Here is a 15,154-nt window from a genome sequence, read left to right as displayed (position 1 = left end):
GCAATATTTGTCTACAAACATTGGCCTGGAGTCAGTCATTGAGTGTGTGTTCCTGCCTTATATGAGTATGTACACCAAATGCATTCACACTACCCTCTGATAAGCCTAACTGCTCAGCCCAGCCACCACTAAATTGAGAGTAAGGTATTATCTACTTTAACCTCTGCCATACCTTTGGGAACTCACTAGACTCTGTGCACACTATACCTCTTTTTGGTATGGTATATACAGAGCCAGCTTCTTGCAGACTTTCAGCCAAGAACACCAGAAAGCTTAAGTTCCTAAAGGCACTGAGGGTACCAATCACTAGATACAGCAGACAAAGAGGATGATATGGAGGGGCAAGATGAGGAACTATGTGCAGCTCCAGAAATGCAGCACTCAGGGGAAGGTGGTTGGCGGGGGTGGAGGGGTACAACCCCTGCATTGAAACTCCCTGTCAGAATGGAGAGCAGTGTGTCCTCACAAGACTGTCCCCAGAGGAGCTGGCAGACAGAAAGCCTGAAAGGAAGTTCAGGCTGCAAATGGCCAACCTCAATTGGAAGCAGAAGACGAGCTCAAATTGGAAGCAGAAGAGAGGAAGGCCGAGGTTGAAAGAGCATTGGCAAGGGAATGAGGCTGAAAGAGCCTTGGAGGAAAAGAGACTAGCCATAGAAGAGATGAGAATGTTCCATGAGTTAAGTCTCAAAGTTGGGCATCAGAGCTAAACAGGTGGCGTCCAGCAATATTGGTGTCAGCATTCCCACAGTGCCCTCTGGAGACAAGAGTATCCACATTCCAAAGGATCTGGTGCCCAACTTTGCTGTGGGAGAATACATCAATAAGTGGTTTGAAGCCTAAGAGATTGTTCTGGAGATGAATAGGGTCCCTGAGGAGGAATGGTGAGTAAGTCCCTAGAGGCACATACGTAGCAAATGGGGGGGGGGGGTGCCCTACTGGCCCTAAAGAAGGGGGGCAGGATGAGGTATTCCCCCACGAAGGACACTTGTCAGAAAGTATGGCCTCACACCAGAAATGTACGGCGGACAGTTAGGGACAGTCAGAAGCTGCCCCTTCAGTCCTGGGTGGATTGTGTAGATTCCTTTTGGAAGGCACTGGATGGTTGGGTAAAGGGCAGTGAAGCAAAAGATTACAAAGGGCTGTACACTTAGGTGATGAGAGAGCACATGTTCAGACTTTGGTTTGCAGACCTGCGCCAACACTTGATTGGTAGCAAGCTCATTGACCCGAGATAGCTTGCCAAAAAGGTGTCCTGCCAGCTGAGCACAGGGGTCACAAGATGGTTTCTCCGGGGTGGATGGGGAGATCACTAAATGGGTGGACAGGGTTCTCATCCCAAGAAAGAGGGAGGCGATAATAATAAAAACAGGGAGTTCTCTAAAAGTTCCCAAAATAGTTTCACAGAGCAGGATTCACACCCACATGCTATATTTGCCACCAGCTTGGGTACTTCAAGGGTGATGCCAAGTATTCCAAGGGGGCAGAGTCCTCCACTTGTGTGCAGACACCGGGGATGGTGAGCACTATGCTTGGGGAAGAAACTGCCCAGTTAGTATGGAGAGTAATGCAGAGGTTACCCTAGTGTCCCTGGGTGATGGCGAGATAGTGCCAAGAGCCCATATCCTAGAAATACTAAGCAATACAGGAAGTGCATCACCAACAATGGGCAGAGAGTGGATGCTCTGAGAGGCACAGGAGCCAGAATGACAACCAACAGGTATCATCTGATGTTCTCAGAGCAGGTAGTCCCTAATGTAGTCAACTAGACTGTAGTAGCTGACAATCATGAGAGTCACTTTCTGGTGGCTCTGGTTCCCTTTGAACGGGGGAGGGGTCTCATGTTCCTTGAGGGTAGCTGTGATTCCATTCATGTCTGTAGATTGTCTGCTCGGTAATGACCTGGAGCACACCATCTGGAAAGAGGTGGACCTCTGGTCCTGACCTGGAGATGTTGGTATTGCCTGAGTGGATATGGCTGACCACATGGTCCATAGCCTCCGGAGAGGGTAGTTAGGAGGACCTGGAGCATAGAAAAATGACCCAGGTACCTGCCAAGAAGAGTAAGGGCAAGGAGAACCCGCTTCTGACACTCCCGTAGTCCAGAGGAGGAGAAACCTGAGGTTGAAGCCCAGGAACCTACACCACCAAGGGAAACCTTCCAGGACTGACCAATTGGCAAAAGAAAGGAGGTTCCACCAGTGAGGAATTCTGCAGAGCGCAGAAGACGTGCCCTACTCTGGAGGGCCTAAGGCACCAAGGTGAGGCCCGGACAGCTGGTGACACGTCTGGTGATCACCTGATTTACTGAGAGAATAGTCTCCTGCATGGCAAGCCTAGGATTCCTAAGCCAGGTGCAACCTGTGTGTCAGTGGTCCCCTAGTGCTACAGGATCTTCATACTGGAGCTGGCTCATAGTGTTTCCTTGGCAGGTCATCCAAGGCAGGACACGACCTTTGGCAGGCTTGTCACCCATTTATGTTGGCACAGGATGAAGATGGCCTCAATCATGTCCCATCTGCCAGGCCAGTGGGAAGTCAGGGGGGAAGTGCAAGGATCCTCTGGTTCAACTTCCAGTCACTGTCACCCCCTTTAAAAGGGTGGGCATCAACAATGTTGGGCCTCTGGACCCCAAGACAGCCCTGGGCAACAGGTTCCTCCGGGTCTTGGTGGACCATGACACCCGGTATCTGGAGACTATACCTCTGAGGATGTTGACTGCACCCACAGTGGCCAGGGCACTGATAGGGAAGGGGTTTACCAAGGTGGCAGTATATAACCGTAGTCCATGTCAGGATACAAGAAGTCCATGTGGGATGAGTGAGGAGTTCCATATAAGTTCCCCACACCCTATAATCCCCAAACCTAAGGGCTTGTTGAGAGATTCAATAAGACCCTGAAAGGCATAATTATGGGCATATCAGAGCCCATGAAGCAGAAGTGGGCTGTTCTCTTGCTATGCCTGTTGTTTTTGTACAGGGAGGTACCAGAGATGGGGGGTTAGATTCACCCCATTTGAACTTCTGTATGGGTACCCTGTCAGAGGGTCGCACAGACTGGTGAAGAAGGGATGGGAGCAAGCTCCCAAGAAAGTGCTTCAGGGTGTGGTCTGCTACTTGCTGGCCCTCTACATCCTGATGAAGCGGTTTTGGAAGAAGGCAAAAGAAAATCTGTAAGCTAGCCTGGAGGTTATGAAACAGTGGTTCGACCAAAAGGCCAATCTGGTCGATTTTTTAGTCTGGCCAAAAAGTATGGGTGATGGAGACTGTGGAGCCCAGTGTTCTACAAGACCTATGGTCTGGGCCTTTTAAAGTGAAAGTGCATAGGGTGACATCACCTACTTGTTGGACCTCAAGACCCCGAGGAACCCTCTATGGGTCCTGCATGTCAATCACCTTAAACAGTAGCCTTTATCAGCTGAGGGTGCTTCCCAAGGTATAGAGGTGGAGTTTAATTGAAAGGCAAGCATTTGCAGTGGTCTAGGCACTGAAGAACTTGAGACCATACCTGTTTAGTGCTCACTTCCGGGTTGGAGAATCCCAAACTGTTGAGGTGGTCCATCTACCTACAGGGAATGGACTTTATGGTGGAACATTGCCCTGGAACTGACCAAGCAAATGCTAATGTTCTCTCCAGGTTCTTCTGCCTTAGTGATGAGAACTCCCATGAGGGAGGGTAGTTATCCCTGCTTTCGGGTGGGTGGGGTGGGGGAGACACATGTTGTACTTGACATCCTTGGCGTGGTTTTCCCCCACCTTTTTGCCTTCCAGCCTTCTGTTTTCATGGACTTTGTTTTTGCTGCCGTTAGGATTCTGCACACTTTACCGCCACTAACCAGTGCTAGAGTGCTTGTGCTTTAAACAAGGTAACACCGGCTTACACCCAATTGGAACATTTAATTTACTACTACTTGTAAGTCCCAAGTAACGTGGTACTACATGAACCCAGGGCCTGTAAATAAAATGAAACTAGTGGGCTGGCAGCACTCACTGTGCCACCCACTTTAAACATGTCTCAGGCTTGCCACTGCAGCCTGTGAGTGCAGTTTCAACCGGCATTTCAACCTGGCAAAATAAATCTTTTGTCAGGGTTAAACCTTCCTTTTTAATACATTTAAGTCACCCCTAGGATAGGCTGTGAGATGGTAGGGTGCACTGTATTTAAAAAGCAGGACATTTACTTCATGCTTTACAAGTCCTGGTAGTGATAAATCCTTCAATTCCTTTTTCACTACTGCAGGGACTACCTCTCCCATACAATAACAATGGGTTAACTTATTACATTTAAAAAGTGATAACTTTCAATTGGGAGCAGGTGGGAATGCCAAGTTCGGTGTCTAAAGAATTGCAATTTAAAGCCCTCTTTAATTGTAAAATTGCATTTTAAGTAACAATTCTGAAAATGACATTTTCAGAAAGTTGCCATTTTTGTTTCTCAACCATTTGGTGCCTGCAGCCTGTTTATTGGGTCACATTACTAGGTGTAGCTGGCAGTTGGTCTTTGTGGATTGCTCCCAGTTGGTGAAACAAAGAGCCATAGATGTTGTCATGATGAGCCATCTCTGACTTGATGACAAGGAGGAGCTGTCACCTACCATACTGGCTCTGCCTGAACACACTGATAAAGGGTTTAACACTAGTGTATTGTGACCCCAGACATTCTGGGGCCAGGGCAGGAAATTCCAAGCACCTCTGGGGGTGGAACCCCTCCAGAACCGTCTCCTACTTCAAAGTGGGCACCAGGTATAAATATTGAAAAGTCAGACCCAACTCTTAGAAGGACTGCTGTGCTGCTCTGCAAGAAGGACTGCTACTCTATTGCCCTACCGCACTGCTGCCTGAGTGAAGGACCACCAGAGTGACTCCAAGGGCCAGCTGACTGGCCTCCTGATCACAAGCCACAGGAACAGAACAGGATCCAACCACCTTCAACCCAGCACCTTGACACAGTCTACTGTGAGTCTTGTCCCACAAGTGGTGCCACCCCTGTCCTGGATCCTTGGAGCTGGACCTGAAGGTGCTCTGCCAGCCCAGCTGTGATCCTGAAAGCAGAACCAACAGAGCGTGACGCAGCTCCAATGCAGTACTTCACATCGTAGCCCGCAGTCTCCTCGGAACCACTGCTGCACAATGCATCCCCAACACAGGACTTTGCATCGTAGCCTCATCAACACAGGTCTTCGCATTGCAACCCCTCAATGATGACATCCTAGACTTCAATACAGGATTCTGTATCGAAGCCCTGCAAAGTCTTCAGAACCAGCTGGTGCGTTAAGCATCTGCAGTGCAGGACTTCATATTGCAAGCCCCTCGTCTACGGCATCCTCAATGACGACGCAAGACCTTGCATCGCAGCCTCATAGCTCCTTGGAATGGCTGTTATGCAACACATCCTCGACAATGGATCTTGCAACAATCCGCAACCAGGCTTTAAGGTACTCTTGTTCAGCAGGCCTATCTTGGTCCCTGTATCCGGCCCACACTCCATCGCGGTTGGCCTGAACTTGTGACTTTATCTTAATCAGACACAACAAGATAACCACAGTTGGTGCTATTTTTAATCAAAACTTTAAAATTACATATTTCTGGTTATACCGATTGGATTTTTGTTGTTTTGGTGTCAAATAATATATTCAAGTTTACTCTATTCTTCTAAATTTGTAAGGGATTTTTCTTATGTTTCATTTATTTACACGTTATTACTATATGAAGTGCTGCATAAATATCTTTTATACTGCCTCAAAGTTAGCCCTGTCTACTTTTGTGTCAAGCTAATAGAGGGTTAAGTATAGGTTAATTTGGAGTTTGCTTGAGTTTCATCCCGACAGACTGTTGTTGCTGCTGGAGTAGGGTTTTACACCCCTCAACCAGTAATCCAATTTCCAACAATATCCATATGAAGCATGGCCTTGATTGGTTTGTGAAAGAGTTTATTTCCATGTTGGAGCACTTTTTGTTTTCAGACCTTCATTCATCAGTCACGTCATGACTTTGTTTAAGGCTTGTGTTGCATTTAATTAAAGGGTTATAGATTCTAAAATTCATTATGAAGTAAGTAAATTGTTAATGCGTGCAGGTGAAAAATTTTGCAAGCCATTCATTTGGTGTAGCATAATGGCTGTTCCATTGCAGCAGCTTCAAAAATCCTTAATGATGAAGTTAGCGTTCTCCATGTTTTGGATTTATGACATACTTAGGGATTGCTTTATACAGATCTGTGATCAACGAATTCTGATCCATATGGCAGGGGAAGAATTAACAGGAAAAAACATGCTGGACAAAAGACTCTGCTCCGTGCCCTGGGTTTGTTTATATACCACTTTGTGTGGATGATTTTTTTTCTGCATATGGACAGAAAATAAAGCTTTTAGCACAGTCCAAGTAAATTAGGTTCCCTGCTACAGGACCAGGGCTCACAAGCTGGTATCTCTGTGACCCGCTAACATTAACCTCCAAATATGTTCTCCAATCCGATCACACAAGCCACAACAAAGGTGAATTCAAATAGATTTATTTCGGCAAGGGAAACATGGCGTATTTTGACCTCAAGAGATCTTGTGGCTCGAGTGATCTGCTTGCTGATCAAATTTGGAGGATAGTCAATGGAATACAAGGTATAAAACAAATACATTTCTGGTACAAATAAGCACTGCTATTATCTATAGTTTGAAGGGCGCAGGTAAGAAGGAGCAATATTTTTTAAACATCTAGCCATTCAACCGTCAGTGAATTTTAATCTCCATTAAATGTGAGCATCCTAACAAGAACTGACCAGGTGTTTTTGGAGGTAAAGGCATCCTAGATATAGTAACCATGGCTGCAGCAAATGAACAGCAGAATTAACAGTAACAAATCCGGCATTGAGACCATTAAAAATATGTTCTGGAGGTAGTTCAGAGTAGTAAAGAGTAAAAACAGAATTCAAATTTAAAAATACTGCAAACGCCATATGTCCGTACCAGTGGATTAAAGGAATAAGATCTTCTGTTTCATCACATAAGGTATATTTGAGAGGATGACCAAATAGCTCATTTTTACTTAACTATGGTACTTGCACATAACTGCTTTTCAACTGGACAGGTGCCAGCATAAGAGACATTAAGAAAATTCAAAGGAATGTCATAGAGGCAGAGGGAAGCAACCATCATTAAGCTGAAACATAAAAGGAGACTGGGGCCTTATTTAGAGTTTGGCTGATGGGATACTCCATCACAAAAGTGGATATCCAATCTGCCGTATTACAAGTGTCTATGGCACTTGTAACACAGCGGCTGGGATATTCACCAGGGTTTTGACTGAGAACGCTATTGGCCAAACTTTAAATGAGGTGTAGAGCTGAATTTAGGAGGTATGGAAAAGGCACTATATTAATCTGTTTGTACCCAAGAAGGGTGCAAACTTTTTAAAGAGTAAAATCTGCCACAGCATGTGGTATTAGCACCATACTACAAATGCCTCAATTATGAATTGCAAATGGAGTCACAAATATCACAGATAACACAATCTCAAGGAAGTACATACTCTAATGGTTAAGAGCTCACCAGTCCGCTTTCTTCAAGCAATCGATCTCTGCGCCTCTCTCAAGCAGGTACAGTAAGCACTCTTTGTGACCCATTGATGCAGCTTCATGGAGTGGCCTTTTGTAATCACAATTGAACAACTCCACATCCATTCCCAGCGTTTCTGTCAAATATCGTAGAATGTCCAAGTGTCCATGTCTGGCTGCATAGTGCAGTAAAGTATCGCCAGACTTACCAAAGTGCTTTGACTTGAGCTTGCTCTGTTCAACTCCTTCTTTCTGCACTTCCTCTATGAGGAGACAGGTCTTCCCTTCTTGGACCAGCTTGATGAAAAGGTTGTGCTTCTCTTCTTCAGGCATCTTGAATAGTTAGGGTAATAGTTAATTTTATAACTTCCTTCACCAATGCAGCATAGAATTACTACCTGAAAAACAAACAATTTAAATAGAGCTTTTAAAAAATAATTTTCCACATTTAAATTAGATTGAAAAGCCGTCGGCTCAAAATCATCAAATCTTTTTGCACATCCTGTAGCAACTTGTGATCCTAGCCTGCAAATAAATACAAACTTTCTCTCAAACAAACATTAGTTTGAGCTTTGGTATTTAGAAAGAGAAGGGAACCAGTATAATTAAATTCGTTTTTCACCTTTCTCTTCACATAGACTTATTCAGGACATAAAATATGGTATTACAGGTGTTCCTTTGTTGAAAATGTTATACAATAATATTGTTAAAGCACCAATTCATTAACATAGTGCAGGGATATAGTTGGCTGCTTTTTAATATACAATGAAGGATCATTATGACTTCAATCTTAAATATGGGCTGATCAGCAAGCACTGAAATTTATAAACGGGCAATACCAAATCTGATCAGTGTAACATAGTTAACGAACGATACCTTGATTAGGTTGGCTTCTACCACCAACGTTGACCATGGAACTAGAATCACATGACTGCAGAAGACCTGGCCACCAATAAAGCATGCTAAAAAGTTGCATTCACCAGCTGCACCCTCATTAAATCAGTTTAACTTGATGCAGACTGACTGTTGGTCAAAAGATATATTTGTGGAAAGAAAAACTACTTCTGTGGTTGTTGAGTAACTGAGAAGGATGCTGTTTTGGGGAAGGTTGCCAGAAACTCTTGCGACTGATAATGGTGTGTTGTTATTTTCACACCAAACGGAGGAGTTCTTGCAGGCATATAATAATAAGAATGTGTCTTCTGGCAGTGTAACAGGCATGTGGAGAATATTAACAATGGTTTGAAGGAGACCATGCGGACAGCTTTGTGCAGAAGAGGTACACAACTTAGCAATAATATTGTTGTCACATAGGATTACTTATTTGGATACTGAAGTGAGTACTTTCCAATTGCTGAAGGGTCGGACATCCATTTCGTAGATTCCTCCTTAATAGTTAAATATATGGGAACAAGAGTGTCTTGGTTTCGTTAAGCTTCGAGGATTCAAGGGTGCAGAAAGCTCAGCAACATTCAAAGTTCTATTATGAATCAAAGAATAAAGTTCATTGTTTCAATTTTGTTGAGAGTTAGTGAGTGGGAATATTGTCTCATTGGTGTCCGGCTAAGGTAAGGCTGAGGTTTAGTAAGGCCGCGGTTTGGTAAGGCCATTGCAAAAAGTAATGTGGATCATAACTGATGTCACATGGGACGCCACTTACAATTTTGCAAAATGTACAAGCAATTTATGTTTTGCAGGAAATTAAGAGGGCAAGTCTGAGTAGGAATATTTGATGGTGGATGTACCAGTGAGTTCAGGTGTGCCTAAATATAGAATTGAGTTACAACAAACAAATGATGGACGGAATGCTGACAATGCATACATTCTCCCCCAGTCAAGAGATCTGGGTTAAATCCATCGTTCTTTTGCCCACTACACCACCCCAGTTTAGACATGGCCATATGCAAATCAGTCTTGACCCTGTGCCTCATGGGAACAGTCCAGCCCGAACTGCCAAGCCATGTCTTCCCTGGACCGGAATCAAGCATCCTAGGACCGGTTTCTGGCTATCAGCCGTCATCAGCCAGGATAGCTTGACTCCAGTGGCGTAGTGAGCACGGGTCCCACGTCTGGGAATACCCATCCCACTTAGGGCGAAAAGCGTTACAACAAACAAATGATGGACGGAATGCTGACAATGCATACATTCTCCCCCAGTCAAGAGATCTGGGTTAAATCCATCGTTCTTTTGCCCACTACACCACCCCAGTTTAGACATGGCCATATGCAAATCAGTCTTGACCCTGTGCCTCATGGGAACAGTCCAGCCCGAACTGCCAAGCCATGTCTTCCCTGGACCGGAATCAAGCATCCTAGGACCGGTTTCTGGCTATCAGCCGTCATCAGCCAGGATAGCTTGACTCCAGTGGCGTAGTGAGCACGGGTCCCACGTCTGGGAATACCCATCCCACTTAGGGCGAAAAGCGTTACAACAAACAAATGATGGACGGAATGCTGACAGATCTGTTGACTGGGTGTGAGTGTTTGATTGGTTCTGATGCTCCGTCCATCACCACCCCCTTTTGTACCGCTTTGTTCGCCATAAGTTGGCAGGGTATGCTCAGACGTGAGTCCCTTGCTCACTTTGCCACTGGATTCAAGCAAGCCTGGCTGAAGACGGCTGAAATGCCAGAAACCGGTCCTAGGAAGCTTGTTTCCGGTCCAGGGAAGGCATGGCTTGGCAGTTCGGGCTGGACTGTTCCCATGAGGCACAGGGTCAGACTGATTTGCATATGGCCATGTCTGAACTGGGGTGGCAAAGTGGGCTAAAGAACGGTGATGGATTAAACCCAGATCTGTTGACTGGGTGTGAGTGTTTGATTGGTTCTGATGCTCCGTCCATCACCACCCCCTTTTGTACCGCTTTGTTCGCCATAAGTTGGCAGGGTATGCTCAGACGTGAGTCCCTTGCTCACTTTGCCACTGGATTCAAGCAAGCCTGGCTGAAGACGGCTGAAATGCCAGAAACCGGTCCTAGGAAGCTTGTTTCCGGTCCAGGGAAGGCATGGCTTGGCAGTTCGGGCTGGACTGTTCCCATGAGGCACAGGGTCAGACTGATTTGCATATGGCCATGTCTGAACTGGGGTGGCAAAGTGGGCTAAAGAACGGTGATGGATTAAACCCAGATCTGTTGACTGGGTGTGAGTGTTTGATTGGTTCTGATGCTCCGTCCATCACCACCCCCTTTTGTACCGCTTTGTTCGCCATAAGTTGGCAGGGTATGCTCAGACGTGAGTCCCTTGCTCACTTTGCCACTGGATTCAAGCAAGCCTGGCTGAAGACGGCTGAAATGCCAGAAACCGGTCCTAGGAAGCTTGTTTCCGGTCCAGGGAAGGCATGGCTTGGCAGTTCGGGCTGGACTGTTCCCATGAGGCACAGGGTCAGACTGATTTGCATATGGCCATGTCTGAACTGGGGTGGCAAAGTGGGCTAAAGAACGGTGATGGATTAAACCCAGATCTGTTGACTGGGTGTGAGTGTTTGATTGGTTCTGATGCTCCGTCCATCACCACCCCCTTTTGTACCGCTTTGTTCGCCATAAGTTGGCAGGGTATGCTCAGACGTGAGTCCCTTGCTCACTTTGCCACTGGATTCAAGCAAGCCTGGCTGAAGACGGCTGAAATGCCAGAAACCGGTCCTAGGAAGCTTGTTTCCGGTCCAGGGAAGGCATGGCTTGGCAGTTCGGGCTGGACTGTTCCCATGAGGCACAGGGTCAGACTGATTTGCATATGGCCATGTCTGAACTGGGGTGGCAAAGTGGGCTAAAGAACGGTGATGGATTCAACCCAGATCTGTTGACTGGGTGTGAGTGTTTGATTGGTTCTGATGCTCCGTCCATCACCACCCCCTTTTGTACCGCTTTGTTCGCCATAAGTTGGCAGGGTATGCTCAGACGTGAGTCCCTTGCTCACTTTGCCACTGGATTCAAGCAAGCCTGGCTGAAGACGGCTGAAATGCCAGAAACCGGTCCTAGGAAGCTTGTTTCCGGTCCAGGGAAGGCATGGCTTGGCAGTTCGGGCTGGACTGTTCCCATGAGGCACAGGGTCAGACTGATTTGCATATGGCCATGTCTGAACTGGGGTGGCAAAGTGGGCTAAAGAACGGTGATGGATTAAACCCAGATCTGTTGACTGGGTGTGAGTGTTTGATTGGTTCTGATGCTCCGTCCATCACCACCCCCTTTTGTACCGCTTTGTTCGCCATAAGTTGGCAGGGTATGCTCAGACGTGAGTCCCTTGCTCACTTTGCCACTGGATTCAAGCAAGCCTGGCTGAAGACGGCTGAAATGCCAGAAACCGGTCCTAGGAAGCTTGTTTCCGGTCCAGGGAAGGCATGGCTTGGCAGTTCGGGCTGGACTGTTCCCATGAGGCACAGGGTCAGACTGATTTGCATATGGCCATGTCTGAACTGGGGTGGCAAAGTGGGCTAAAGAACGGTGATGGATTAAACCCAGATCTGTTGACTGGGTGTGAGTGTTTGATTGGTTCTGATGCTCCGTCCATCACCACCCCCTTTTGTACCGCTTTGTTCGCCATAAGTTGGCAGGGTATGCTCAGACGTGAGTCCCTTGCTCACTTTGCCACTGGATTCAAGCAAGCCTGGCTGAAGACGGCTGAAATGCCAGAAACCGGTCCTAGGAAGCTTGTTTCCGGTCCAGGGAAGGCATGGCTTGGCAGTTCGGGCTGGACTGTTCCCATGAGGCACAGGGTCAGACTGATTTGCATATGGCCATGTCTGAACTGGGGTGGCAAAGTGGGCTAAAGAACGGTGATGGATTAAACCCAGATCTGTTGACTGGGTGTGAGTGTTTGATTGGTTCTGATGCTCCGTCCATCACCACCCCCTTTTGTACCGCTAAATATAGAATTGAGGCACTGAAGGGAAGAAAGGAAGTATACTTCAAATTACTGAAAGAGAAGCAGTGTTCTTGTTGGCATGGGAGGTTACATGTGCTTTGTATTTAAGTGTGTGAGAGAGTGGTGTCATGTATTGTGCTTCCATGAGAACGAAAATTAATAAAACTGAAAAAGAAGGTCTCAATAATCAGCAGAATCCATTTTTCATTTTACAGAATGAATATCCATTTATTGCAGGGCAAACAACGTTGTTTTTTTAATGATACTGATTGAGTTATTTTTTTTTGTTCAACAACTGAATCTATTTTTCATAAGTATTATATATCACATCCTAATACATATGTTGGTTTCTTGTAGCAAATAAACATTATTTTCTAATGTAGACACAAGTCTTTTTCAGCAAGGAGATACAGCTGACATATGTTTCAAGGCTTCCTTTTCTTAAAAATGATAATGTAGTCTAATTTAATTCAGAATAAGTTAGAGACATTCTGAGTCCATTTACAAATAGATCTAGACCACAACATTATATATGGACTAAAGGAACATCTGCTGTACATTAGAAAGCAACTGCAGGTCGCAGGGGAGATCTGTGACCAGGGGGAGTATAGGGATGGTTGGCATATTTAATGAGAAAGGCAAATCTGGGTTTACTTGATTTAGGTGTTACTGCTATGGTGTTAACCTTCTGGTAAGAGAGTTTGGTGAGGATTTTTTTATCTCGGGCAGAGTATTTGTTTACCGACACCATTTAGCCATGCGTGTGAAACACCTTTACAAATTCTTTGAGATAGCAGGCAGAGGCTGGCAATACTGCATGAAGCTTGGAAATGAAAGGATATCTAAGTTTCTTTATTAGTGGTCACCTGCTCTTTGACTCATAATACAAGGGGTCCAACCTGACAGGCCCATACAAGTTGACGCATGGATGGCTGGTGTACTAGAGCCCGAGGATTTGGGCTTGATGGCAACACCTGCTGTGGAAGAGGTGACGGCCTGTGTAGGTGCAAAACATGTACTCTGGGCAACTATGGTGCCTTTGGTAACACTGCTGGTCCTCATGTGGTACTGGAGGGGGATATGTAACAGTTAACAGCTCACTTTATCATTCTTCATCTCTTTAGAAGGAGCATGATTTATACCTTTTCTACGCAATAAACATTGTATATATACAAGAAGGAACAATGATCGCAATAAACGCAGCTTTACTGAAAAGGGTTCCTCAAATTTCATAGGCCATAGTGTCCTTCTGGTTACTGCAGGAGAATTGTGAGCACTTTAACTACTCCCGGATATAGCTTTGCTTTCCAGAAACTATTTTCTTTTTTCCATTACAAATGTATGGCTTCAAATAGACGAATGGAAAGTACAAATAGGACTGGTAAAACAACTTCAGAGCTTGGTTTCTGGTGCTTACAAATCTCTGACATATTAATGCTGAGAGGTGATTGTTCTCCCCGACGATCATCTTTTGTTGAAAGTGTTTATAAGGATAACTGCTTTCAATAATCTATTCAGCAGTTGAAAATCATGGCTTCAATGAAACATCCACCCATAGTTAGTGCAGAATTTAATGCCAATAGCTAGCTAAAGTGACACCGACCTGTGTGACAAAAAGCTATTCATGTTTCTGTGGTGTGAATAAATGTATCAAGAACCTGTGAAGCGGTTTCCAGTTGGTTTTGACATCTACAAGCAGTGCTACCTTTTCACCCTAGAACACTGGGCATCTGAGGTACACCATGTATGATGGCAAAACATTTAACTACAAGATCCAGAATTGATTACCTGATCAGCGCCCCCACATGAGAACACATGACTTCCTTATCCTCCCACCCATCAACTGGTCAGTTCTAATCTTTCTCTATGAATGCTCCCCCTACTAAGGACATACTCAAATCTAGGTCATTCTTCATTAAGGGCAGACAAGAACAAAAGCATCTGCAGTTTGGGCATGGTAAGCGACTTGGGCTAGAACACTTCCTTTCTCACCCATAATCTCATCTGCGCAACTAACCATGTGCAACACTTCTGCCTCTCCAACCCAACGTTCACACACTCACATAAGCAGCTTCAACCCAAACAATGTCATCAGCATTCTAATCATCTACTCGCACAACAAACACATTGAGCACACACTCAAGTTCATGCTAAACAATACCTACACTACATTCTCACACACAGCTGGTATGCCAACATTGTCCATTGTAACAAACTGAATGCCATTTTTATTAGATGCTTGGCTCAGCCTAACCACGACCAAGATCCGAATACAGATTGACTAAAAGACTCAACCAAAAAGGTGTGTTGTGATCATCCAAACCTCACAACACATTTTGTGTTGATACTATTTGCTATCTGCCATAATGTTAGCACCTTGTTTACTGTCCACCTGAAACAACCCGAGCATTCAACCTCGAGATGTCCGCCCTGACCACAACAGCCTTATCAAATACAACTACGCAAATTTCCTCAGGGACTTCACAGTTCCAGCGAATGCAAAGGACACCTTCTTCGAGCTGCTAACCAGCGCTGACAATAAACAACTTGTGACACTGCCAACTCACAACAAGGAGAACATACTAGACCTCATTGGTATTGCCTTAAATAACCTAACTAGCCAGCTGCCTCTCCTTGTTGACAGTACCAACCATAAAAGCCTTCCATTTCAACCTAACTCACTCCACCTCAACCCACCAGGGGTAACCCAAGCCATGAAAAATTGTGAGCAGACTATTATACTGTGGAGTAATATT

At 45.4% G+C, this 15,154-nt stretch overlaps 1 protein-coding gene across 2 annotated transcripts in view; it reads right to left on the bottom strand.

The window, feature by feature from the left end:
- The window catches only part of ANKRD16 (ankyrin repeat domain 16), a 213,727-nt gene that overhangs the window by 184,301 nt on the left and 14,272 nt on the right, over positions 1-15,154 (bottom strand). For both annotated transcript variants that reach the window (XM_085653567.1, XM_085653568.1), the window contains exon 2: positions 7,538-7,940. In XM_085653567.1, coding sequence (XP_085509693.1) covers positions 7,538-7,875 — 338 coding nt within the window. In that variant the 5' untranslated portion in view covers positions 7,876-7,940. The remainder of the gene's footprint in view (positions 1-7,537; positions 7,941-15,154) is intronic.

This window comes from Triturus cristatus, chromosome 4_1 (assembly GCF_964204655.1).
Source record: "Triturus cristatus chromosome 4_1, aTriCri1.1, whole genome shotgun sequence".
NCBI classification, from domain to species: Eukaryota; Metazoa; Chordata; class Amphibia; order Caudata; family Salamandridae; genus Triturus; species Triturus cristatus.
The sequence above is the reverse complement of the archived record's forward strand: the minus strand, read 5'-3'. Positions and strand labels throughout refer to the sequence as shown.